The sequence below is a fragment of the Fonsecaea nubica genome (assembly GCF_001646965.1).
Source record: "Fonsecaea nubica strain CBS 269.64 chromosome Unknown Scaff39, whole genome shotgun sequence".
In the NCBI taxonomy this organism is placed as follows: domain Eukaryota; kingdom Fungi; phylum Ascomycota; class Eurotiomycetes; order Chaetothyriales; family Herpotrichiellaceae; genus Fonsecaea; species Fonsecaea nubica.
Window position 1 is genome coordinate 259252 of NW_019173712.1, and position 22333 is coordinate 281584.

At 53.3% G+C, this 22333-nt stretch overlaps 9 protein-coding genes across 9 annotated transcripts; 5 read left to right on the top strand and 4 right to left on the bottom strand.

Annotated features, from left to right (window-relative positions):
* Positions 1-96: 96 nt before the first annotated feature.
* AYO20_06323 (hypothetical protein) lies at positions 97-1938 on the bottom strand (the record flags this gene model as incomplete). The annotated part of the gene is made up of 1 exon (XM_022644614.1): positions 97-1938. The coding sequence occupies one exon, from the start codon at positions 1936-1938 to the stop codon at positions 97-99; it is 1842 nt and encodes a 613-aa protein (XP_022499492.1).
* Positions 1939-5398: 3460 nt separating this feature from the next.
* AYO20_06324 (hypothetical protein) lies at positions 5399-7401 on the bottom strand (the record flags this gene model as incomplete). The annotated part of the gene is made up of 3 exons (XM_022644615.1): positions 5399-6432; positions 6485-6783; positions 6836-7401. The coding sequence occupies 3 exons, from the start codon at positions 7399-7401 to the stop codon at positions 5399-5401; spliced, it is 1899 nt and encodes a 632-aa protein (XP_022499493.1).
* Positions 7402-8854: 1453 nt separating this feature from the next.
* AYO20_06325 (hypothetical protein) lies at positions 8855-9907 on the bottom strand (the record flags this gene model as incomplete). The annotated part of the gene is made up of 1 exon (XM_022644616.1): positions 8855-9907. The coding sequence occupies one exon, from the start codon at positions 9905-9907 to the stop codon at positions 8855-8857; it is 1053 nt and encodes a 350-aa protein (XP_022499494.1).
* A 287-nt stretch (positions 9908-10194) lies between these two features.
* Positions 10195-11498, top strand: AYO20_06326 (hypothetical protein; the record flags this gene model as incomplete). The annotated part of the gene is made up of 7 exons (XM_022644617.1): positions 10195-10292; positions 10347-10361; positions 10454-10519; positions 10604-10755; positions 10817-11018; positions 11153-11280; positions 11344-11498. The coding sequence occupies 7 exons, from the start codon at positions 10195-10197 to the stop codon at positions 11496-11498; spliced, it is 816 nt and encodes a 271-aa protein (XP_022499495.1).
* A 255-nt stretch (positions 11499-11753) lies between these two features.
* On the bottom strand, positions 11754-12271 carry AYO20_06327 (hypothetical protein; the record flags this gene model as incomplete). Its single annotated transcript, XM_022644618.1, has 2 exons — positions 11754-11861; positions 11981-12271. 2 exons carry the CDS (start codon positions 12269-12271, stop codon positions 11754-11756), a joined length of 399 nt encoding a protein of 132 aa, XP_022499496.1.
* A 357-nt stretch (positions 12272-12628) lies between these two features.
* Positions 12629-13843, top strand: AYO20_06328 (hypothetical protein; the record flags this gene model as incomplete). Its single annotated transcript, XM_022644619.1, has 3 exons — positions 12629-13091; positions 13177-13296; positions 13368-13843. The coding sequence occupies 3 exons, from the start codon at positions 12629-12631 to the stop codon at positions 13841-13843; spliced, it is 1059 nt and encodes a 352-aa protein (XP_022499497.1).
* Positions 13844-14434: 591 nt separating this feature from the next.
* AYO20_06329 (hypothetical protein) lies at positions 14435-16904 on the top strand (the record flags this gene model as incomplete). The annotated part of the gene is made up of 9 exons (XM_022644620.1): positions 14435-14516; positions 14602-14666; positions 14725-15150; positions 15210-15314; positions 15382-15506; positions 15576-15718; positions 15815-16519; positions 16613-16752; positions 16830-16904. The coding sequence occupies 9 exons, from the start codon at positions 14435-14437 to the stop codon at positions 16902-16904; spliced, it is 1866 nt and encodes a 621-aa protein (XP_022499498.1).
* A 917-nt stretch (positions 16905-17821) lies between these two features.
* AYO20_06330 (hypothetical protein) lies at positions 17822-19549 on the top strand (the record flags this gene model as incomplete). Its single annotated transcript, XM_022644621.1, has 1 exon — positions 17822-19549. The coding sequence occupies one exon, from the start codon at positions 17822-17824 to the stop codon at positions 19547-19549; it is 1728 nt and encodes a 575-aa protein (XP_022499499.1).
* Positions 19550-20076: 527 nt separating this feature from the next.
* On the top strand, positions 20077-22156 carry AYO20_06331 (hypothetical protein; the record flags this gene model as incomplete). Its single annotated transcript, XM_022644622.1, has 6 exons — positions 20077-20410; positions 20472-20745; positions 20836-21013; positions 21081-21692; positions 21751-21854; positions 21931-22156. The coding sequence occupies 6 exons, from the start codon at positions 20077-20079 to the stop codon at positions 22154-22156; spliced, it is 1728 nt and encodes a 575-aa protein (XP_022499500.1).
* Between the last annotated feature and the right edge of the window lie 177 nt (positions 22157-22333).

The following is a 22333-nucleotide window of genomic DNA, read 5'->3' on the forward strand; positions in this document are numbered from 1 at the left end:
TGTTTTTGGGATTGCAACGTTAGTCCCTTTTTTTTTTTTAACTGATTGCAACACTGGCGCCTTGTTTCCCCCTTCTTCGATAGGTTGATCGGGGTTTTATATAAGGAGAAGTCGAGTCCCCAGGTGATTCATCGCCGCTACCCAATCACAAGACTCCTCCCCCCCTTCTAGGTGCTGCCGCTTCTGCGCCGCCCGAATCCTCCAGCACTCCTCGATGATCTCCAGCGTCCAGATCGACAGCACCAGCGGGTGTTTGCCCTGTTCGTTCGGCGGCACCAGGGCCCGGAACCGGGGATACTCGGACTCGAGGGCCAGACAGCCCGCGACGCAGTAGGGCCACGAGGGGAAATTGTGCGACGAGTGCTCGCGCATGTACTCGAGGGCGTCGAGCGTGCGGAGCACCCCCTGGCGGATCTCGGGGATGTTGGGGTGGAAGCCCGACACGACGACGTGCAGGAACACCAGCGCCGCGTTGACGTAGATGTTTGTGACCATGCGCTTTTCTTCGTCCATGCAGGATGAGAATCTCGCGGGGGCCGGGGATTGTGGACTGGCGGTAGCGGCGAACTTGGCCACGCCCTCGTGAAGTAGACTCTCGATCGGCTCCGCGCGGCGGGTCAATTCTCGCAGACTGAGTGTCCCACTGCGAGATTTTCTCTGTCTCCAGTCCTTGAGGATGGCGATGTCGAGGAGCGTGAGCATGACCGTGTCGTCGCACCCGCGTCGGTCCCACAGCCTCGTCGGGTTTTGATCGCACAACGCGCGCACTCTCCGGATCGACTGCGCAGATTGCGGCGTGAGGCCCAGGGTCGCGACAGCGGTGATGAAGCAGGAGATGTAGAAGTCGAGGAAAAAGTCAAAGGCCAGCTTTTCGCCTTCGGAGAGGAGCTCGGTCGGGATGTTGCATTGCGACGGCGACAAGTATTCGTGACTGTGCGAGATGTCGGAAACAGGGGATGTTTCAGACATCAGCGATGGTGACGAGTCAAGCGAGGATAACAGCGCGCTGGCTGCGTCCAGATGCATGACCCAGTCGTTCATGAGACCTTTTCGTGGAATCCAAAGCTGAAAACTAGTCAGTTTTGTGCACAGACTCATGTAGAGTAATAACGGTGAGTTGAAACCAACCTCGAAGAAAATCATATGTATGATACAAGCCAGCGCCTCGACGCCTGCCGCCACCTGACTGGCCCCCGTCTTCTTGGACACCTGGTCGAGATGGTCGCGCAGGTCTGCCACGCTCCGCAGATGCTGCATTTCCAGTTCATGGTACGGCTGCGGAATGTCGCTCAAGGGTCCCAGCACGAATTGGGCCTTGTCGCACGCACTCAGACAGACGGCAGCGTTGCACAGTGGCTTATTCCGCAGGAAGAGGTTGAGAAGCCAGCCTCGGCCGGTGTCTCCCGCGTAGTATTGGAAGTAAGGGGACAGTCGGGGGAATATGTGGTCGAGGTAGTACATGACTAGGTTGATCTCTTGTACGTCGAATGGGAGAGAAGAGGTGCCCAGGGACGTGTTTGGTGAGGTAGGGACGGAGTAATTGCGGTCCGCGGCCACCAGCGGGTCGAACGAGTTTGGACTCTGCGGTTCAGTTCTCGCGAGGCGTGCAACAAGGTATGCGCCGAGCGTGTCCTGACCTGTGGCCCAAATCGAGCTTTGGGGACGCTGAGCAAGATCGGTGCTATGGTCCGACGGCGTAAGTTTATCCTGCGGCCAAACAGATGAAGGTGACGAATTTGTGGTTCCTCCTAGCGGACGCAAAGGCGAGGAGGGCGAGGTCGAGATGGACTTGGACGTGCTCGGGGCCAGTTCGCGCCTCGCGTGGCGAGATTTGGCGGCGGCGCCGGAGCCTCCTCGAGAGCGTCTTCGTCGGTAACTCTCCTTTGTCTGACGTCTGATGTTTTCCATGACGGCCTTCTCGGTGTCGCCACCATCCATCCATTGTGGTTTCTCGCCATACCCGTAGCAGGTTATGGCACGCAATGTACAAGAAGAACAGCAGGGGCGACTGTCGTCACACCGTTTCTTGCGCGCTCTACAAGTCCAACAGCCCGTCGTCTTTCTCGGCATCTTTTGGCATGGCGAGATGGCGAGATGGGCGAAGCTGTTATCTTTCTGTGGGTTGTTTATTGTTGGTGTGTCAACTGAGAACCGAGGTTCCTGGACCAATATTGGAGGGGTGACCAGCTGCACGTTAGTATTGTTATACCCCAACCTTCACAAGATGAGACGATGCTGACCACAGAGGTGAGCCAGATGCCAAGGTCTTGACCAAAGTGAGTGGTTTTGATATGAGGATTATATCGGATCGTTATCAGCCTCGAACTTGATGCGAGTACGAGGTACTGATACACAGTCTTTGACGGCACCTGATTGGTTGTAGCTGGCTGTCTGACCCACCCATATCATACGTGCCTCTGATTGGCTCAAGCACCGGAGGAGAATATATCCAGACAATAGAAGCTGTGTGACTAATACAATTTGCTGAACTTACACAAGAGTAGGAGTTGTGCTAGACATACCTGAAGTACTCGTACTTGCATGTTTCTGGAAGCATTTCCAGCTCACTCTGGCTTGCCATCGGCCTCGATGCCGCCTGAGCTTGTACTCTGGAACAAAAACACTGGTAGAGGCACCGAGGACGCGATGAAGATATCCCCAATAGTACATACGAGCAGGTAGGTACTTAAAGGTCAGAGACAAGGCGACAAAGCGCGACAAGGGTCACGGACTTGACATCCGTTCCCAAGCCTTGTGCCATGCATGCATGCACGGTATTTATATATCGCGCATCAACTCGGTATATATGTCAGACTCGGCTTCCGAAAACCGAGTGCCTGACCAATTACTAGTTTCACATACCTGTACTTGTAGATGAGAAACACCCATGAAACGTCAAAGAGGATCTACAAGTATGAGTGCCCTCTGATTTGACCCCCCTATCCCGGCTGGCTCGGGGCCCGATCGTGCTTGTGATTTCGTTTCGCGTGGAGTTCTTGTTCCCGACGTGCCGAGCGAGATTGGATCCTCTTGATCCTCCTCGGCAAAAAGAAAAAAAGTTCTGAGCAATCAATCAATCAATCAAAAATTTCGATCGAATTCGATCACTTCGATCCCCCCATGAAAGCACAGGTCCATTTCATCCGCGACTTTGCATTGCTCGTAATGAAATGACTGGATCCGGACCGCGGAAGGGCGTCGGATCCGGGCGCCAACTGTGCATCTGAACAAAACATTACCAGGTCTTCCATACCAGGCACGAGTTAACCACCACCAACCAGAGAGCATAGCTGGGGCACACACGTCGATGGACTATACCACTTGTAGAGGTCCTATTTGCATGTTTACCTAAGCGGTCATCCTTACCATGACTGATTTACAAGCTGATGGCCATGGCGATCAACGGTGACTGTCTCGATGCCGTGAGTGGTGCCAGCACGAGCAAACTCTCCCAGACACACTTGTACACGAAGTACTCATCTCAAGTATGTAGGTAGGTGCCACGGTTGCCTGGCAGCCTGGGTATGTACCCAACCGTCGTACCCGTCGTCCGTTAATATTACTCGTATTTAGGACGCCGAGGCCGACCTCTCTCTCGCACGAATATCCACTCATTCCCCCACCAACCCACCCGTTTGATCTCTCGCACTGCACTCCAGACGGGGGGAGTGTGTGCTGGAACGAGTAATGCAAAGCTCCGTGGTTCCTCATAAATTGTGTTGTGGATAAACCGACGGTTGGTAGGCTAGGTAAGCTATGAACCCCGTACGAGAGAATTAAAAAAAAGGGGGGGGGAGGGTCTATATGGGTCCATGGAGGGAGGAATTTTGATCGCGTTTCATTTATTTTCAGTCATCATCATCATCACCATCAGCGTTATTCTGCAATTTATAAAGGGCTTCTTTCCTCGATTTATCCCTCTCTCTATCCCCTTCACAAGAGTGTGATCAATATAGTATAAGTCATTGGTTTTACCCTCCCTCCCACTCACTCACCCACTCATTCAATCTCTTTCTTTACCTCTTCCATTCACTGCGTCTCTATCCCTCTTAGCCATTTTGACTTTCTATCATTTCTTCAAAGACCTCGGAGAAAAACAAGGATAGCCACCGGGAAAGATGTTCATCTGCGTCTCCATCTGGTACTCGGGCGTCGTGTCCGTCTTCCTGAGCATCTACGGCATCTACCTCCGCCATGTGTACGTGCCTGGTCTGCACAAGAAATGAAATCCCACTCGAGATGGGCCATGTCAAAAGAACTCAGCTCTCGGAGGAGGAAATGACTTAAAAGATTGCCAGGAAGGAAATGGGAAAGGATGATTCGTCTTTCCATGAGTGGGCATTGAGTCCAAGCTATAGTATGGATGGTAAGTTCTAGCAATGTAAAACCCCGAAAAGATCTGCCTGAGAAGTAAAGCTAAAGCTAAAACCAGGGAAGGAGATCCAAGGATGTTTGAGGAGGGCGAATGGAGATGGCCACATTCTGTACCCATTTGAAGGAATTGGCATCTCGAATACCAAATCATCCAAGTCAACCCGACGACGACGACGCTGATTCAGGATACGACGCGATAAGGAAACAGTATCCAACCACATCAATCGATGCGAGTACACGGTTTCAGGGATGGCTGGTTGGCTGGCTAATAGGCGAGCATTGACCGCGCCGAGATTGGGATCGAGGACCGAGAGTGATGTCGGGGCGGAGTCACAGTCAAAGACCACGGAGATGGCGATGGTGATGGCGATGGACACGGTCAGGAACAATATCGCACGCCGTTTTAGACGCCAGCGCGGGTGGACGTTGCTCGAGGAGACAAGAGGTCTGCGGACGAACGTACATGGATGACCTGCCCGTTCGACAGGAACATGGACCACGAGTGGTTGAGGCAACAGAACGCAACCTGAACTACCGTCTCGATTTCCTCCGCCCCTCACACGAGGCATCCCTGAGTCGAGCATGGAAGGAATCAGCCACGGTGACAGAGGTGATGGCGAGCATGCCTCTTAAGAAGTATACTCGCTGTGAACACGCAAGGCGAATTCTTGGACATGAGGAATTTGTTCAATATATGCTCGATTTCTAAGAAGTGGAAAGATCTCAGCATGGTGGTCAACTTTTCAAGATTGAAGAGCAAGGACGTCTTCCTGTCCCGACAAACATGTATGTCTAGTCTATCCAGTCGTGAAATAGTGGGATTCACGACACCCCATATCGTGAGCATCAATCACCATAGGACCATATCCAAGACCTTGCAGTGGTCAACTGCTCGCTTTTCCAATGCATCTCCTCAAACATTGGAGATAGATGCACGACATGCAAATCGCCAGCATGAGATCGCCACCAACTCCCGGCAAAAATGCTCAACAAAAAACTCAAGCGTATGGCTTCGTCAGTGTCCCTATGCGGCTATACCTCCAGGCTGCATGCCCCTGACACTCTTCCACTCGACAAATACAGCCCCTATGAGCTGCAGACAAGTCATCGCCACGGCAATATACCATGTCTGCGTCAACGAGGTATTGTACGCCGTCTGTACCCCAGCCAAGGCCGCTTTTGGGATCTGTTCCTTGAGACTCGTCGCGCCAACGTGCAAGATAATGGCTGGATCGATCCCCGGGGCGAGTTTGGGGATTTCTGACATGAGTCGGTTGTTAAAGATGTTTTGGGCAACCGAGACAAACAGGGCGCCGCCAAATGTTTGCATAAACATGACCATCGCAGTCCCAGTTGGCACATCCTTCAAAGGGAGAACGGTCTGGACGGTGATGAGAGCTTGTTGCATGCCAAGGCCAACCCCAAACCCGTATATGACTTGATATCCAATCCACTTCTCATGGCCGGTAGTGGTCTCAAATGTCGTCAAAAGACCTGACCCGATAGCAGAGAGAACCACACATCCAAAATAGAACGGAGCGTAGTACCCGATCGCTGTCGTGCCCACCCCGGTGGCGATGTTTGCCAGGACGAGGGCCAGGACCATGGGCAAGCACATGATCCCAGATTTGAACGCAGATGCACCTTTGATGGCTTGGAACCAGATCGGGACCCAGTAGATCAGAACGAAGAATGATGCACCCAGGGTAAATGAGAACCAACATGCAGATGCCACGCTTCGTTGCGAGATGATGTTGAAAGGAATGGTGCCATATTCCTTCATAAAGTACTGGTGGATGACGAAGACTATGGTAAGTACGCCGAACAATGTGAGACACAGAATGATCCGCCAGTTTGACCAAGCATAGGTAGAGCCACCCCACTGTAAGGCCAGCAGGCAGACCACGATGGCGATAATGAAAAGCGCAGTGCCGCCCAGGTCAAGTTGGTGCGCACGTTCTCGAAGCGGTACTTTCTGCTCCGCCTTACGAACTGGAGAGTGGAAGTAGATGAAAATCACCACCAGGGTAATGCCACCAAGAGGAAGGTTGATGTAAACTAAACAATCGATCAGCCGGGACAAGATAGACATCCATTGAATGCCACTTACAGCACCAACGCCAACCTGGCCCATCGGTAAAGGCACCACCCAACAACGGACCGGCAATCGAGGCAATGCCATACATGGCCCCAATGATACCAGTGTAGATGGGTCGTTTCTTCAGCGGGACAGTGTATGCGATAATCACCAACGCACCACTGAAAATGCCAGCCGAACCGACACCGGCTATCGCACGACCGACGATCAGTGCATCGGAGGTCGGAGCGCCACCACAAACGGCCGACCCAACCTCGAAGATGACAATGGAGACCAGATATACTGTCTTGATAGAGTAAAAGGTGTACAGCCTGTGACATAAACTTAGCCATGCCCGCCGGCGTGATCTGCATGGGCACTTACTTTCCAAAGAACAACTGCAAGGCGCAAGTAGTGAGCAGATAACTCGATCCATACCAACCGACATCGCCCAAGGACTTGAAGTGATCTGTAATTTTGGGGATGGCCGTTGCAATAATGGTGTTATCCAGCGCGACCAAGAATACCGACAGACAAAGTGCCAGGCAGATCAGTGCCAGTTTCACTCCGCCTGGATAGACTACTTCATCATCGTCGCCTGGCCCCGCGGGACCAACCACACTCACGGAACTTGTGCTCTTTGTGTCACTCTCAACCTGAACATCCTCTTGGGTCTTCCGCTCTTTCTCTGACGGCGGGTACGCCGTTCCTTGCGAAGAGTCGGCATTGTTGTTTGCAACTGGGGAAGCATCCTGTATCTTCTGGTTGGCCGCGGGTCCTTTCTCATCCACCATGGTTGTCTCTAAACCTGTACTCTTCTCCAAAGAATCTGCCTCCGATACACTCAGGCTGGGTACGACAGCGGCATTGTCGGATTCGACATTGATTCGGTGGGCTGGCTCGACGGGGCTTGAAGCTGAGCTCGTTGTCTTTTTGCCGAACAGACCCATTGCGAGGATGCACCACGACGAAGCACAGTGCAGTCTCGGAAAGATCTTTGATGCTGGAAGGATCTGCGACTCGTAGTAGGGTTTGTGTGGTTCGCTCGAGGCTGTAAAATCCTCGGACTGAGTTAGGATGGAGGCGTTCGGGATGGATTTGTGTACTCGTATTGCCTCAGAAAGGGCTTACTGTATTTCAGCTCTGGACTCCGCTGGTCTAACAAACTCCGATACGAAGGGGAATTTGGAGGAGAATAGAGGTCTGACAGAATGTCCGCGTGTGATAATGGCTGAAGACGTTAAGAAATGTTTGGTACGCGTGAACTGAGCAAGAAGTGAAACGAAGTATGTGAATGTATTAATCAAGACCTAGTAGCACTCAAAGCAGGAACAAGGCCCGCGGAAGAAGAAGGAAATTGCCCTGAACCAACAAAGGGCAGGGAGAAACTCTATAGAGAAAGACATCTATGGCGGATTTTTCGAGAGATATAATAAACAATCGTTTCATGGGATCGGATACGGGGGGTTGTTAGCGGGTGGGATGAGGATAAATTTGCGATGGACATTTCCCAGGGCGTTTGGTAGAATAGATGATGCCTAGATTGGGGGAGGAGCGGAGTCCAAAACCAATGCCCAGGCCAAGCGAGATCTGGACGACCAGTGGACTTCGCTAGGGGCCGCTCATCGCCCGTAACCTTAGCTAACTCACCAACTGGCAACGGACTCGGTGGGCACGCTACGGGCCTCTAGGCACCCCTGTGTACCAATGGCGGTGTCGTTCTAGGGGCTGCCACTCGGTGAGTTTTTCTTCCACAACCCGAAGAGCCAATGACTTGGCATCAAATAAATAAATCCCATTTCCAGTTTGGCATCTCCATCTTCACCATTGCTATGCTTTGTTCAATGCCAGGATCACCCTATCGAATCACCAAACCCGGCACTCCTCATCAGAAAAATCATACTCCTTTTCAGGGCATGGCCTATAACCTGTAGGTAGGTAATGCTAAGTACAGGGGTAATCTCTGGCTTTTTCTCTTTTCTATCTTCGCTGCGGAAGTGACTCGGTTCCGGGATGTTTTGATACCGAGTGGAGTCTTATTAAATTCACGTGCTGGGCATGGCATGCATCTACTCGTATCCCTCTGCCCCTGGTGCCCCTGAGGGAAAGGGTTCGTTGAGCCCGCCAGACAAGGACCAAACATATCTCGGAGAAATTTATTACAGGCTCAACAATCGATAACATGAGGATATCAGTGGCCCAAGGTCAGTTAGGAGCCCTCGTCCATTCCATCAACTGCTCCCTGTACATGTTCACCATGGTTGAAGCCCGTTGGTGCAGGGCATCTCGCTCCTAATCGATACCACTATGGCGCTTTATAAACCCTCTATAGCTAGCACTGGAGCTTGAACGCTAACGTCTAGGCTGTCTCCTCGTGGCCTATATACCTAACGATGATCTAGGTTACTCGACTTGGAAATCATTGAGAAATGCCCAGTGAAGTTGCCGTTTCCAGTCTTTACTTTTCCAGTCATCGATCGTCTTGGGATATAGATCGATAATCTCGGCCGCGTCCGAGTCGTGGGCCGTGAGAACCAGCACGTCGTCACTGGCGTCAAACTCCTCCAGCTTCCGTTGGCTTCGCATCGCCTCGCGGACCGTGTCAGAGTTACGTGGATTGATGAGCTCATAAAAGGGCTCCGTCGGAGAATTCTTGGGATGCAGCTTCAAGAACAGCGAACCAGGGCAGGGTGTTCGATGAACTCGTGCTTTACGTTGGCCGGTCGCAGGTAGATCGATCGAGTCAGGCAACGGATCGTATGGGTTCGGTCGAAACTCTCCACCGTGATGACAACAATCAGCAGCCATGAGGACGAAGCTGTCAGCTGTGGTCCGAGCCAAACCCATGATATGAGCAACGGTATGCCCAGGGCAATCGAGAAGGTAGAAGGATCCATCTCCAAAATAGTCCAAGGCGTCATATTGGCCCAATTTCAGACCCTCCTTCTTGAAATTCACCTCGGCCAGTTCACGGCCGGCATAGTCGCTCTCCTTTATCCACGATTCCTCGTTTGCTGGGTAACCGGGCAGGAATTCGTCCTTGAAACCCGGCCCCACGACAAGATTGGTCGAGGACGGAAACGTTGACGGATCCCCTATGTGATCGAAGTGATGATGTGACCAGATGATCTCGGAGATCTCGGACACCTTGTCGCCTAGGATGTCCGCCACATTCTGTTCCGATGCAATGGTCATCGCCTTGGTAAACGCGTATGTTCTGGGCGAGAGATTCTCGGGGTCTTTTCGGATTCCTAGGTCAAAAAGAATCTTTTTCCCCGTTCCCTTGTGGTCGATGAGGAAGGAATAGCAAGGGCAGTTGAACTCGTCATGACCCTGAATATGCGGCTGGACGACGATATTGGTTTTTGCAATGATTCGTGAAGTTGTCTCAATCACCGAGACGGAGACGGTGGACAGCGAATGAGGAATATTCAGAGCGGGCGAATTGGTCGCCATGATGAAGCAAAAAGAAATGCAGAAGCACCTGAAAATGGCTGTCCTTGATCTTGGAGCTCCTGTTTTCGCTCGTTCGTCCTTTTTCAACCTCTCTTCAAAGGTCGGACCGATCCCTCGGTCATATTCAACCTTGTGCCCAGCTAGTTCGGCGCCGATGCCTCCTCGGACAAAGATCTTCAATATCACTCTAGACGTCGGCCTCACCTTGTTCGTTCAAAAGAGCCCTTCACTTAAGATTGCCTTCTTCTCATCAGTCCAGTCCTATACCTGAGGAAGAACAGCACACCATGGCTTACGCTGCGTATCAAAAGGGTGTTGTCGATTGCAAGAATGCTGCTCCGCCGACAAACCTCGAGGGCAAGGGTGTCGTCATCACCGGTGGTGCGTTTGATATAAAACATTATCGACGAATAATCATCAACTAACAAATCGTGGGCAGGTGCAAAGGGGATGGGTGAGGAGGGAGTTCGGGCTTTTGTCGGTGCAGGGCAAGCATTATTCCTACTGGTCCATCGCCATATATTCGACGCTAACGAGCATCTTAAGAGCCCACGTCACCTTCGGAGACCTGGATGAAGAGAGCGGAACGAAACTGGAGGCAGAACTGGCCCCGTACGTTCGTGATGTTGATGTCGAACTCAGCATCAGTCCTTCCTGTCTTTGCCGAGACATCGATCGGGCTAACTGTCGGATCAGGAACGCCAAATTCGTTCACTGCGATGTCACGTCCTGGGAGGACCAGCTGGCCCTGTTCAAGCTGGCTTTGAGTTCCTCTCCCAGGAAGAGCATCGACGTGGTCGTCGCCAATGCCGGCATCAGCGGGCCAGATGATGCGTTTACTATCGAAGGTGGGAGGGTGGACTGGAGCGTGATGCCCATGACGGCGAAAATGATTCTGATAAGTGACAGACACGGACGAACCGGTCAAGCCGCAACTAAAGATTGTCAACATTGACCTACTTGGAGTCATGTATACGATGAAGTTGGCCCGCCACTACTTCGTGAAGCATCCTCTTGACGCCAGTCACGATCGCTGCCTCATCGTGAACGCAAGTCTCGTGGGGTTCCTCGATGTCCCCGGCATTCCCCAATACATGGCATCGAAATGGGGGTGCCGGGGTCTGATGAGATGCATTCGAAGGACCACCGTTGTCGATGGAGTTCGCATGAACCTTACCGGGCCATGGCAAGTCTTTTTTGATAGTTAAGCCGAACCGATCCTCCGTTCTGACTCTTTCGTCCCAGGTATGTGGCTACCACGATCCTCAGTCCCACGGTGCAAGAGTACTGCAAAAGCAAAGAAATTGTTTTTGCCGAAGCCCAGGACGCAGCTGGCGCATGGATCAAAATCGCCTCTGATCCATCGATAAATGGTGAGCATCATCTTGTCAGCATTGTCAGTTCAAGCCGTGCAGGACTAAAATATCTCATGACAGGGCGATCGTTCGGTATTGTTCCTCGGGATGCCGCGCCCCAGGGATATATGGACCTTGGAAAGGATGACTATGCAGACGGGGAGTATTTGGATGAGCTGCAGGAGATCTTGCTGCGCACGTCTCATCGGTTGGCTGTCAAGGCTGAGTCTCAATGAAACACAGAGGACGAGACCTCACCGGCTGGCCCATGGCCACGTGGATTGGGAGTCCCTGTCCAAGCAGTTCAGGAAGAGCGAATTGAACGAGAATCAGCCATGGAGAGATTCAATATATATAGAGCCCAGTGTATCAAATCAGTGGTAATCCCATCAATCACCTCCAAGACTCTTTCGATCGCAAAGATGAAGTCCACAGCGACGCACCCTCCGTAATGCAACATGACTGTACACACACACATACCCGGCTGTGATTTACACCCATCTATCTCCATATCTCATGTACAGTTTCCCGTCGTCCTCGAAGCCGAAGCCTTCCAGCAAAGGTCGCCCTTTCGGGTCTGCCCACTTTCCATGATAGATCTGTACCGGCAGCAGGGTTATTTGGTTAGCATGTGTATATGTATATGTGAATATACTCGTCCGGCCACGGGCCCCCAGCAAACCTGGAAAGAACCATGGCAAAAAGTGGATGACAATACCTCTCCCTTTTTAACCAGGTCTAGAAGAAAGGGCGTGACTGCCAAATTGCCATCCGGCCCATAATATTCTATGGTCCACGCTCCCTCGAAGCCGGATTTTCCGCTCGATGGTTCCTCGGTCGTCGTCGCCTTTCGTCGAACGGCGCGACCGGTTCCTGTCTGGCCGGTGGCGAGGGTGCGTGTTGAGATCCATTTGGCGTCTATTATGGTCTCGCCTGTATCAGTGGTGCGTAAGGTGTATCGAACCACCCCGTCGAGTTTCAGCTCGATCAAGTCTCCGTCGGAAGCCATGGGTAACTTAGTCTGAGTCTTTGTGGTGCCAGGCAGGACAAATACATCGACAACACCGTCTCAGATATAGAGAGAGGAGGGAGATGGATGATATCATCGCGAGCAGCCGAGCCGGGGTAGCAGTCTACAAAATCTCGGCCCAAGGGGGGCCCGACTGGGATGGGAAACAAGAACGACGCTTCGGTTCAGGCCTGGCGGGCAATACCGAGATCGGTTTGAATCTTGATTGAGCGAACCCCTCAGTCAAAGGACACTCGCTCGGGTTTTATCTACTGAGAGGTAGAAGCCAGGGAAACTGTCTGTCTTGCATCAAATTGCCAGACTATCTATGTAATCTTTATTCTCTCCTATGCAACCATGGCGAACCTCGTACTCCTCCTCCTGAAACATCCGCTGAGGACATTACTCTTCATACACACATTCTTCTCCCAGATCTCGCTCGTGCTTCTACGGCGTCTGCTCCTACCACACTTCCCGGTCTTCCAGTCCCTACGACTCCAGATCCAGCGAGCATACCTCGGTGCGGCTGCTCTGACTTTTCCCGACTTGACGCACCGACTCCCCGTGGGGAATCTGTCTCTGCGACGAGCGCGCCAGGTGGACGAGAAGGTGCCCGCGTACCTCATCCCGGGGACACGACGGCTTTCCGACTTTGCGCAACCAAAAGACGACGGGAAGAAGCAGAGATGTGTCGTCTTGTTCGCTCATGGGGGAGGCTACGCCCGTGGCGAGGCCAGGATGTATATCAACTATCTGGAACGGTGGGTTGCGGAGTCGGCGAGGAGGGACCTCGATCTAGCGTTCTACAGCGTCGAATACCGTGAGTCTCATTCCAATCTGGGCGTGCTAGTCTTTTATACTAGGAGAAAAAAGAGAGAGGGAGAGAACTAAAGCAAGTTCGGTAGCCCTCACAACCAAAGCGAGCCATCCAGCACAGAGGAATGCTTTCATCCAAGCATATCAGTACTTGCTCGACAATGGCGTCGCGGCCGAGAATATCGTATTCATGGGGGATTCTGCTGGAGGTGAGCAGGCCCTAAGGCTCCACATGTCCCGTTTACACCATCTCCCGCACTAACATCCTACGGCTATATAGGTGGACTCTGTATCCTCGCGGCCTTCGAAGTCAAGCAACTCAATCTGCCACAACCGGCGGCAACCGTGTTGATCTCCCCCTGGATCGACATGGCCCTGAAGGCCTACGTAGGAGGGAACCCAGCCGTTGAGAGCGACTACTTCGTCATGGCCAACAAGGCCGTGCCAGCACTGGTCCAGATGTTTATCGGGGACCGGCCACCCGAGTCTCCAGAGGTCAATCCTCTGCATCGCCAGCCCGAAGAGCTCAGCGGGTTGAGCCCGCAGCTCATTTTCACCGGCGGCGCCGAGTTCGCGAGATATGACTCGGAGCAATGGGCGCAGATGTGCCACTCGGCTGGCGTGGAATCCAAGCTGGTCATCGAATGGGGCCAGCTCCATATCTATGCCATGGGCTCCCAATGGACCGATCCTGCGGTGCGAAGAAAGACTGATGGCCTCATCATTGAATGGTTGAAGAATCATGTGGCGACGTGACACCAGCCACGGTCTACGAGTGTGTGTATATCTATCGTAGTGAGTGGTCTTGTCTGGATGCTTTACCGAATAGATACAGATTTCTCCAACAATTTGCTTGGAAACTTCCTGTAGAACTGTCGGGCCGAAATGATAATTACTCCAATGCGCCGCCTCCTTTTCCACCCAGGCCGCCCGGCTCATGTAAGGTGCCTCAGAGAGTCTACAAGTATTAGTGACTAGTAGTGGCCTAGTAGCCCTAGTAGCCAGCATCGGCGAAGAAAAGCCGAGAGCCACCTAGCCACGTACCTGTACCTCCTCACCTCAAAGGCCAAGCAAAGTTTCATGGATGGGGAAAGATTGGAGTTACACGGCCACCATTGCCGAGGTGTACGGAACTTGGGCGAGGCGAAGCGTGGAATAAAATTATGGGACGACATAGATGTCAACGAGCTTGATGACAGCTTGGATTGTAAGAGAAGACATACATCTATTGCTGTTGCTGGTCTCTGGAGTATTTAATTCTTGTTGGCGAAAACATTTCCGCTTCTTGAGATCGATCGATCGATGCAGTGAGAATAGACACATATCGAGGGGACCAAAGGATACAATATGGCGACAAATGTAGCAGGGAAAGGGTCACGGCCGATCCTGGTCGGAAACGTGTCTGGCTCGACGGGGGATCGATTAGATGGTGAGTGACGAGCCATAATATCCTGGATTCCTCGACGTTTGTAATGGACGGACAAACAGCTAATAGGGATGCTGGAATAAATCAGGCTTGAAGTCGATGCTCAAGGGTACCACCACGGTCGATGCCATCATCGGGGATTGGCTTTCAGAGGTATGTCCCTTCAAACGCCCTCGAGAAATACCAATGATCGATTGCTCACGTTTCCCAGTTCAACTTGGCCTCGCGGTCACTCCAGGTTCGCGACGGCAAGAAAGGCGGCTACGAGCCTGGGTTCCTGTACTCCTTACGCAACGCTCTCGACGAATACATCAACTACAGGAACCCAAACCTCCGCATCGCCGTCAACGCCGGCGGTCTCAATCCCAAAGTGCTTGCCCAAGAGGTCCAAAAACTCCTGGTGTCACGGGGTTGCTCGAAAAAAGTCGCGTATGTGACCGGCGACAACTTGCTGCCTGAGATCGATAGGCTCGATGTCCAGCCCCTGACGAGGGCGACTGGGGACTTTCGAAGCTGGAGGCAGAAGTACCCGGATGTTATCCTCGCCCTGGCGTACACGGGCTGTTGGGGGATTGTCGAGGCATTGGAGGCCGGGGCGGACATTGTCATCTGTGGACGATGCACGGACGCGAGCACGGTGAGCAGCAACGTCTCGTTCTGGTGCACGGATGTGAGACTGACTGGTTTTGCCACAAGGTCATGGGTGTCGCCGCTTGGTGGCACGGTTGGAAGCGGACCGACGTTGACAAGCTCGCGGGCTCCCTTGTGGCTGGACATCTGATTGAATGCGGATGCTACGTTGTAAGTTGTTCTCTCTCGAATATCGCCTCAAGGGTATCTACAGCCAGCTAAACGATCTTCGACACAGACTGGAGGCAACTTTGGAGGGTTTAAGAGTCTCTTCCCCAACTACTATGACTTATCCTACCCGGTGGCCGCGATTGCAATAGACGGGACGAGTGTGATTCAGAAGCACTCGAATCAAAATGGCGTGTGCGTCCTTCTATCACCCTTCTTCTCCTTGAGCACATCCATGTGGTGCGCCGACTAACGTGAACCCAGTGTGACGGTGGACACGGTCCGGGGCCAGCTGCTATACGAGATTCAAGGACAATTCTACTACAACCCCGACGTGATTGCCGACCTGTCGGGCCTGAAAGTCGAGCAGGTTGACAAGGACAAGGTGTACGTTTCGGGGTTCAAAGGTGTGTTTTCCTCGACACTTGGCTCGCTTGTCGTGTCTTACTGGATACTTTCGTGCGAAACAATGACTTGCGGGCTAAACTAATCTATTTCTACAGGCCTTTTGGCCCCAGAAACTCTCAAGATTGCCATCATGGCGCTAGGAGGCTACCAGGCCGAAGTATCCGTCTACGTGACCGGCCTAGACTACAAGGAAAAAGCGCAGAGCTTCGAGATCATGACCCGCAAGATACTGAATGACAACAAGTACGACGTCCTGGATTTCCAACTCTACGGGACACCCAAGGACAACCCGGAGAACCAGCTCGAAGCGACCCTGCAGCTCCGAGTCCTCGCACAGGCGCAAGACCCACAGTACCTGAGGGCAGGGCGCTTCCTCGGCCCTCTCATGAGCAACCAGCTCTCCGGGTACCCGGGCCTCACGGCCAACGTGGACTTTAGGACCGCAGAACCGAAACAAATGTCGACGTACTTCCCGGGTTTGGTCAACCAGAGCCACGTCCAGCTACGCGTCTTCTTCGCCTCACAAGGCGGCAATGACGGGGAAGGCATACCCGTTGCACGACCCGGAGCCTACACGCCCGTCCACCTCCTCCCACAACAGCCGGACTACCAACCCGCGAACCCGGTGTCGCTGTCCTCCTTTGGACCAACCGTCAAGGCGCCACTAGGACTTGCCGTCTACGCCCGCAGCGGCGATAAGGGTGCCAACGTCAACGTCGGCTTCTTCATCCCCCGAGGTCTCCACGAGTCAGAAAAGTTCGAGTGGCTGAGGAGTCTTCTCACGACGGAGCGGTTGCGAGGTAAGTTGCGTTCTTGTGTCCCCTCTCCGTCTGGACATTGGTACACAGCTCGTATTGGAAAGAAACTGTGACTAACCCAATCAATGCTTTCAGTGCTCCTCGCACGCGAAACAACCCCCGAGACGTACATCGAGCGGTGCGAAATTCCCCACCTCCACGCCGTCCACTTTGTCATTCACGGTCTCCTGGGCGCGGGCGTGAGCACCTCGGTCAAGATGGACGCGCTGGGCAAGGTAAGAGTCCTTTTCGTTGTTGTCATTCCCACCTCTGAGTGCAAGATTGAGCCTCGCTTACTGATACTCTGTGGTAGAATTTGGCCGAGTACCTGCGCGCGCGACACGTCGATATTCCGGAAAAGTTTCTCGCCAAGGAGGCGGTTCTATAGCCAGTTAACGTATAGGTGCGATCTACGACGGGTGGGCAAGATTCTCTCTGTGGTCTGGGAACCTGGTGGCGAAAGACACGATATAAAGACAAATCCTTTTCCCGTCCTGCTTAGAATGGAATTGTCAGGCCCGTCTCGGCATGTGCCTGCCTCGTGGCATCAGTGCATGGTTTCTATCAAAGAGGTTGAGGAATAACCCCCGCGCTCGTCTACTGGCGTCTCTTGTATTTCTTCGTAGTGTAAAAAAGCAAGAACTTCAGCAAAATCAGCCGCATCAAGAGTCATGAGCACGTAAATGTGTTGATTGGTAAAAGAGCTTTACCATCTATAGTACTCGAAATTGTGACACTTGAACAAGAGCGATATCGACTGATTCAGAGGGCAGCTTTGGCGACAACCTTAAAACTCTAACGAACCTTGGCTCCGATGATTACTTATACCTGGGCTTTTCAATATCAACCAAAGAACAACGGGCGGCCACACGACCCGACAGACAGGACGGCGATAAGGCCTAAAGTCTACCCTTAGAGCGATGAAATTGAGCGCTATGCCAACCCCTCCTTCTCCTGGCTACACAACGACCAAGCGGCAAGATGCGAAGAAAACTCCCAGCAAGGAAGGTCACAACTGGCCGAGATGTCCGCCGAGCAGGCCTCGGCGTCACTCCCAAAAGGTCTGCGTCGGCCTGGTAAATATCAGGTGGGGATTGACTTCGGTCCTGACCCACGTCGGCAACAGCTTTGCTTGGTCGATCATGGACGAGGCAGATTGCTCCATGTCCTGGGGTTCATTCTGTGGGAGGTCCACCCCCCTCCCCGCATAGCCATGCGTTGATATACTTATGTCCAAGACGAACGGGTATTGTCTACATGGGACAGGACAGGTCACGATTAAAAGGAAGAAAAAAGTCAGCCACGATGAAGCCAGAGCGGTCGCAGCCCTATTCAGTGCCAGATGAATGCAAGACGTTGCTGGAGACTGGGATTTTGGGGACACAATTGCAGCATTCGTTGCCGGCTGAATGCAAAGAACTGGCCCAACACGTCAAATTCGAAGGCTCAGCAGCGCCCAGCATCGCCATCAACTGGAGACTGGCTGAGAGTGTGGCCTCCCTGAAAGGCTTCGAGGCCGTCATGATCAACGCGTTACTCGGGAGAAAGTACCAGGAACCCCCCAAGGAGATCCGCATCAACACGGACCACGCACAGCTGTTTTTCATGTCGTCGATCGTGCTTGAGGTCGACCCGGACTTCTCTGCTCCCATATCACCCACGCCGATCCGCGATCTCACGGAACGATATGCGAAGTACTTTCCAAACTGCGATCTTCACCAGATGGCGTCGACGTTGTATCGCCGCGCCGCCTACAACATTTATCAGACCAAGGATGGCAAGTGGTTCCACATCCACGGAAGCCTCAATCCGGATCCATCACTCGAGGCCGCCGGCATGCCTAGGGACATGCCGGAAATCACGACCATCGAGGACTCGTGGACCCCGTTTGTCAAGGTCATGAAGGAGAAGACTGCAGAGGAATGGGATGAGATCCTCGGTGAAAAGTATCGCCAGGCCGCGACCATTTGCTTGAGCCCTGACGAGTACGCCGCCAGTCCTCAAGGCAAAGCAAATTCCACGGTTGACTTGTATCGGATCACCAAGCACACAGGATCCAGTCAAGCGGCCGCGTGGTGGCAGTCGACCAGCTTCACCAGCCCACAACGACCGCTTGCTGGTCTCAAGGTCGTTGATCTGACCAGGGTGATCGCGGGGCCTGCAATTGGGAGAGGGTTGGCGGAACTCGGCGCCAGTGTCATGAGAGTCACGGCTTCTCACCTCCCTGACTTTTCGGGTCTACAGCCCGATCTCAACTGGGGCAAATGGAACTGTTCGCTGGATCTGAGGCAGGAGGAGAACCGACTGAAGCTGAGGAATCTCATCTTGGAGGCGGATATCGTGGTCAACGGCTACCGACCAGACGTCCTGACCAAATACGGGTTTGGCCAAGACCAGGTGTTTGACATGGTCAAAGATCGGGATCGAGGTATTATTTACATCCGCGAGAACTGCTTCGGGTGGGACGGCCCTCTGTCTCACCGGAGTGGGTGGCAGCCCATCAGCGATGCTCACACAGGCGTGTCCATGGGCTACGGTCGCGCCATGGGCCACGACGAGGCCGTGACGCCCGTGTTCCCCAACTCCGACTACTGCACCGGCATCATCGGGACCTGTGGCGCGCTGCACGCACTCATGGAGCGAGCCTCCCAGGGCGGCTCGTACCTGGTCGACACCTCCCTCAACTACTACAACCAATGGCTCGCCCTGACGGTCGGGGAGTACCCACCCGAAGTGTGGGAGGACGTCTGGACCAGAAACGGCCGAGCGGCGTTCCGGCACTACCACAGCATGAACTACACGATCCCGCGGTACATTGAGATGATGAAGAAGGACAAGACGGTCCTCAACCCGGAGTTTTTCGAGAAGAGGACCTCCGGCGCCTTGGACGGACTCGTCTTTCGAACACCCAAGCCCGTCCTGCAGTTTCCGCCGGATACGGTGCGGTTGGGATTCAATGTGGGAACCAGGGGCAACGGGGTCGATCAGGCGCGGTGGCCGGAGAATCTACTCACTGAGGTCGTCAAGGAATGAACTATGAGTTTCGGTTCTGCCGCATTGAGTAGACTGAGATCAGTTTTTAACCAAAGCACCATAAACCATAAACCATAAAAAATGTAAAATGCCAAGTTTATGTGGTATCCACGCTTCACCTTCTTTCACTTTCCAGCGGTATGGGTAGGGTGGTAGATTTCCGTACCTGACAAGAAATGTTCAAGACATATGCAAGATGAGATGGCACCCAGAGGGGTAGCACTCGACTAGCGAGGCCTGGCCTAGCCTACATCCGTAGACGAGTGATCAAATTATTGGAGCTGAAAGGAGGAATAGTAATCCGTACGGACCCTGGAGCGGCGCCGAGTTGCACGATGCCGAGGCCACCAGGCCAAATACGGGGGGTTGGAGAGGGGACTCATTCAAACCATGTGACTCCAGTTCACCGTATAAATATGATGCGGCTGTGGTGGGATTGGACTACAAAACCCCGTTGGCGACGATGAGTAGACTATGTATGGGATTCTAAAGTCGCCAACCGCAACCACCTAGAGCGACACGAATCCATGGACGGCGACATGGCGACTCGGCACAATTCGAGATACACGGTCGACATCCCCCCGATCGACCTGACGACCTTTATATTCTCGTCGGGAGACCGGGAACAGCGTCGTCGCCCGCAATTCTTCGACGCCGACTGCCCAGCTCGTTGCTTCAGTTTGGACCAGGCCGAGATCCTGGTCAAGAGACTGGCCAAGGGCTTACAGGATCTCGGCCTCGGAAAGAATGACAAGGTCCTGCTCTATTCGGGGAACTCGCTGTATTTCCCCATCCTCTACTGGGGCACCGTCGCAGCGGGGTGCGTGTTTACGGGGTGTAGTCCCAGCGCCTCGGTGACAGGTATGGAATCAAGAGAGAAGAGGAGAAGATCGGAACCCGAGCTAATCGTTCAGCATCTTAGAGCTCAGCTACCAGGTGAAGGACTCGGATGCGAAACTGATCATCACGAGCGCTGCGGGCGTCCAGACGGCATTGGAAGCCGCGGCGCAAGTGGGCATCCCAAAGGGTAGAGTGTTTGAATTTGCCGACCCTCTGGACAAAAGGACCCAGAGCGGGTTACGGTCGTGGGCCGACATCTGGGCAACAGAGGAAGAAAGCGCCACATGGACGTGGAAGAGGATATCCTCAGCCAAGGAAGCTCGGGAAACGACGGTCGCAATCAACTACTCCAGCGGGTATGTATGTCTTTTGAAGAGGGCCAAGGGGATCATGTTGAACGAGACCGCGACGACCACAGGGCTAACCTGACTGAATCACCGAACCAGCACGACGGGAACCCCCAAGGGCGTCGAGATTTCGCACCAAAATGTCATTGCAAACTCCCTCCAGGTCATATTCAAACGGAACATGGTGGCGGACACGCCGCGCGCTCGCGAGCGAAAAGCCCGCATCGATCTCTCGGGCGAGCGCTGGCTTGCTCCTCTGCCCATGTTTCATGCCTATGTGAGCTGAAGCTCCCCGAAGACTTCTCCTTCCATCGTATTGTCCCTTTTACTTACGTACCATCTAGGGCCAAATGTACTACTGCGTGACGGCGGCGCGAATGGGTGTCAAAGTCTTCATCATGATGCAGTACAGCATCGAGCGGTACCTGCTCTTCCTCGACATTTATCGCATCACCTTCCTGACCGGAGTTCCCACTTTGATGGTCGCCCTGTCCAAACACCCTAACGCGACGGCGTACAATTTGAAGGCCATCGAGTCGGTCGTCACGGGTTCGGCGCCGTTGAATCCGGAGATTGGCAGACTGGTTGAAAAGACGCATTTGCGGCCTGGCGTCCAGGTGAAGCAAGGCTGGGGGCTGACTGAAACGACATGCTCGGCCACGGGGTTTGCTCAGGACGACGAGGACGATGGCCGATCCATTGGCTGGCTCAACCCCAATGTGTCGGCCAAGATCGTCCCGGTGCCAGAGCATGGCTTCGAGCAGTCAACAGAGATCCCGTATACAGTGGGTGAGATATGGATCGCCGGACCCAACGTCATGAAGGGCTACTACAAGAGGCCGCGGGAGACTATGGAAACCATCCTCTACGACGACGATGGCACCAGGTGGCTGAAGACCGGCGACGTTGGCTATATCGACAAAAGGGGTTGTTTATATATTGTCGATCGACTCAAGGTAGGTTTGAGGACGCCATTTTTGTGACCGTCACAGTGACAATAACACGGGTCAAAAGGAACTCATCAAGGTCAAGGGCCTTCAAGTCGCCCCCGCAGAAATCGAACAAGTGCTCTTGACCCACCCCGGTATTGCCGATGCAGCAGTCGTCGGTGAGAAGAGGTAAGCGATCTCAAGCCTATCCCTTTCCCGTGATGAGGACCTTTATTGCTGTGTGACTCCTTCTGACACAGCCTAGACGAGACGGCGAGTACCCCAAGGCGTTTGTGGTGAGAGCGCCAGGATCTACAGTGACGGCTAAGGAAGTCCAAGAGTATATCGAGACCCGACTGTCGAGGCACAAATGGTTGACAGCCGGAGTGCACTTTATCGAGGTCATTCCTCGCACTCCAAGCGGCAAGGTTATGAGACGGCTGCTGCAGAAGTCCAAGCCTGACACGGCTAAGAGCTCTGCAAAGCTGTAGAGTGTCTAGAAGGACTAGAAGGGGGTAAGGGGGTAGGTTGGCTAAAGGAGATGGCTATCAACTAGACTAGAAATCAAAGATGTGAGGCTTAAGACTCTTGCTTGCTCTCTCTATGGCATTATAACAGCAATAGGTGCTTCAGGTGTCATACTCGCCCTTGGGATCTTAATCAAGGAC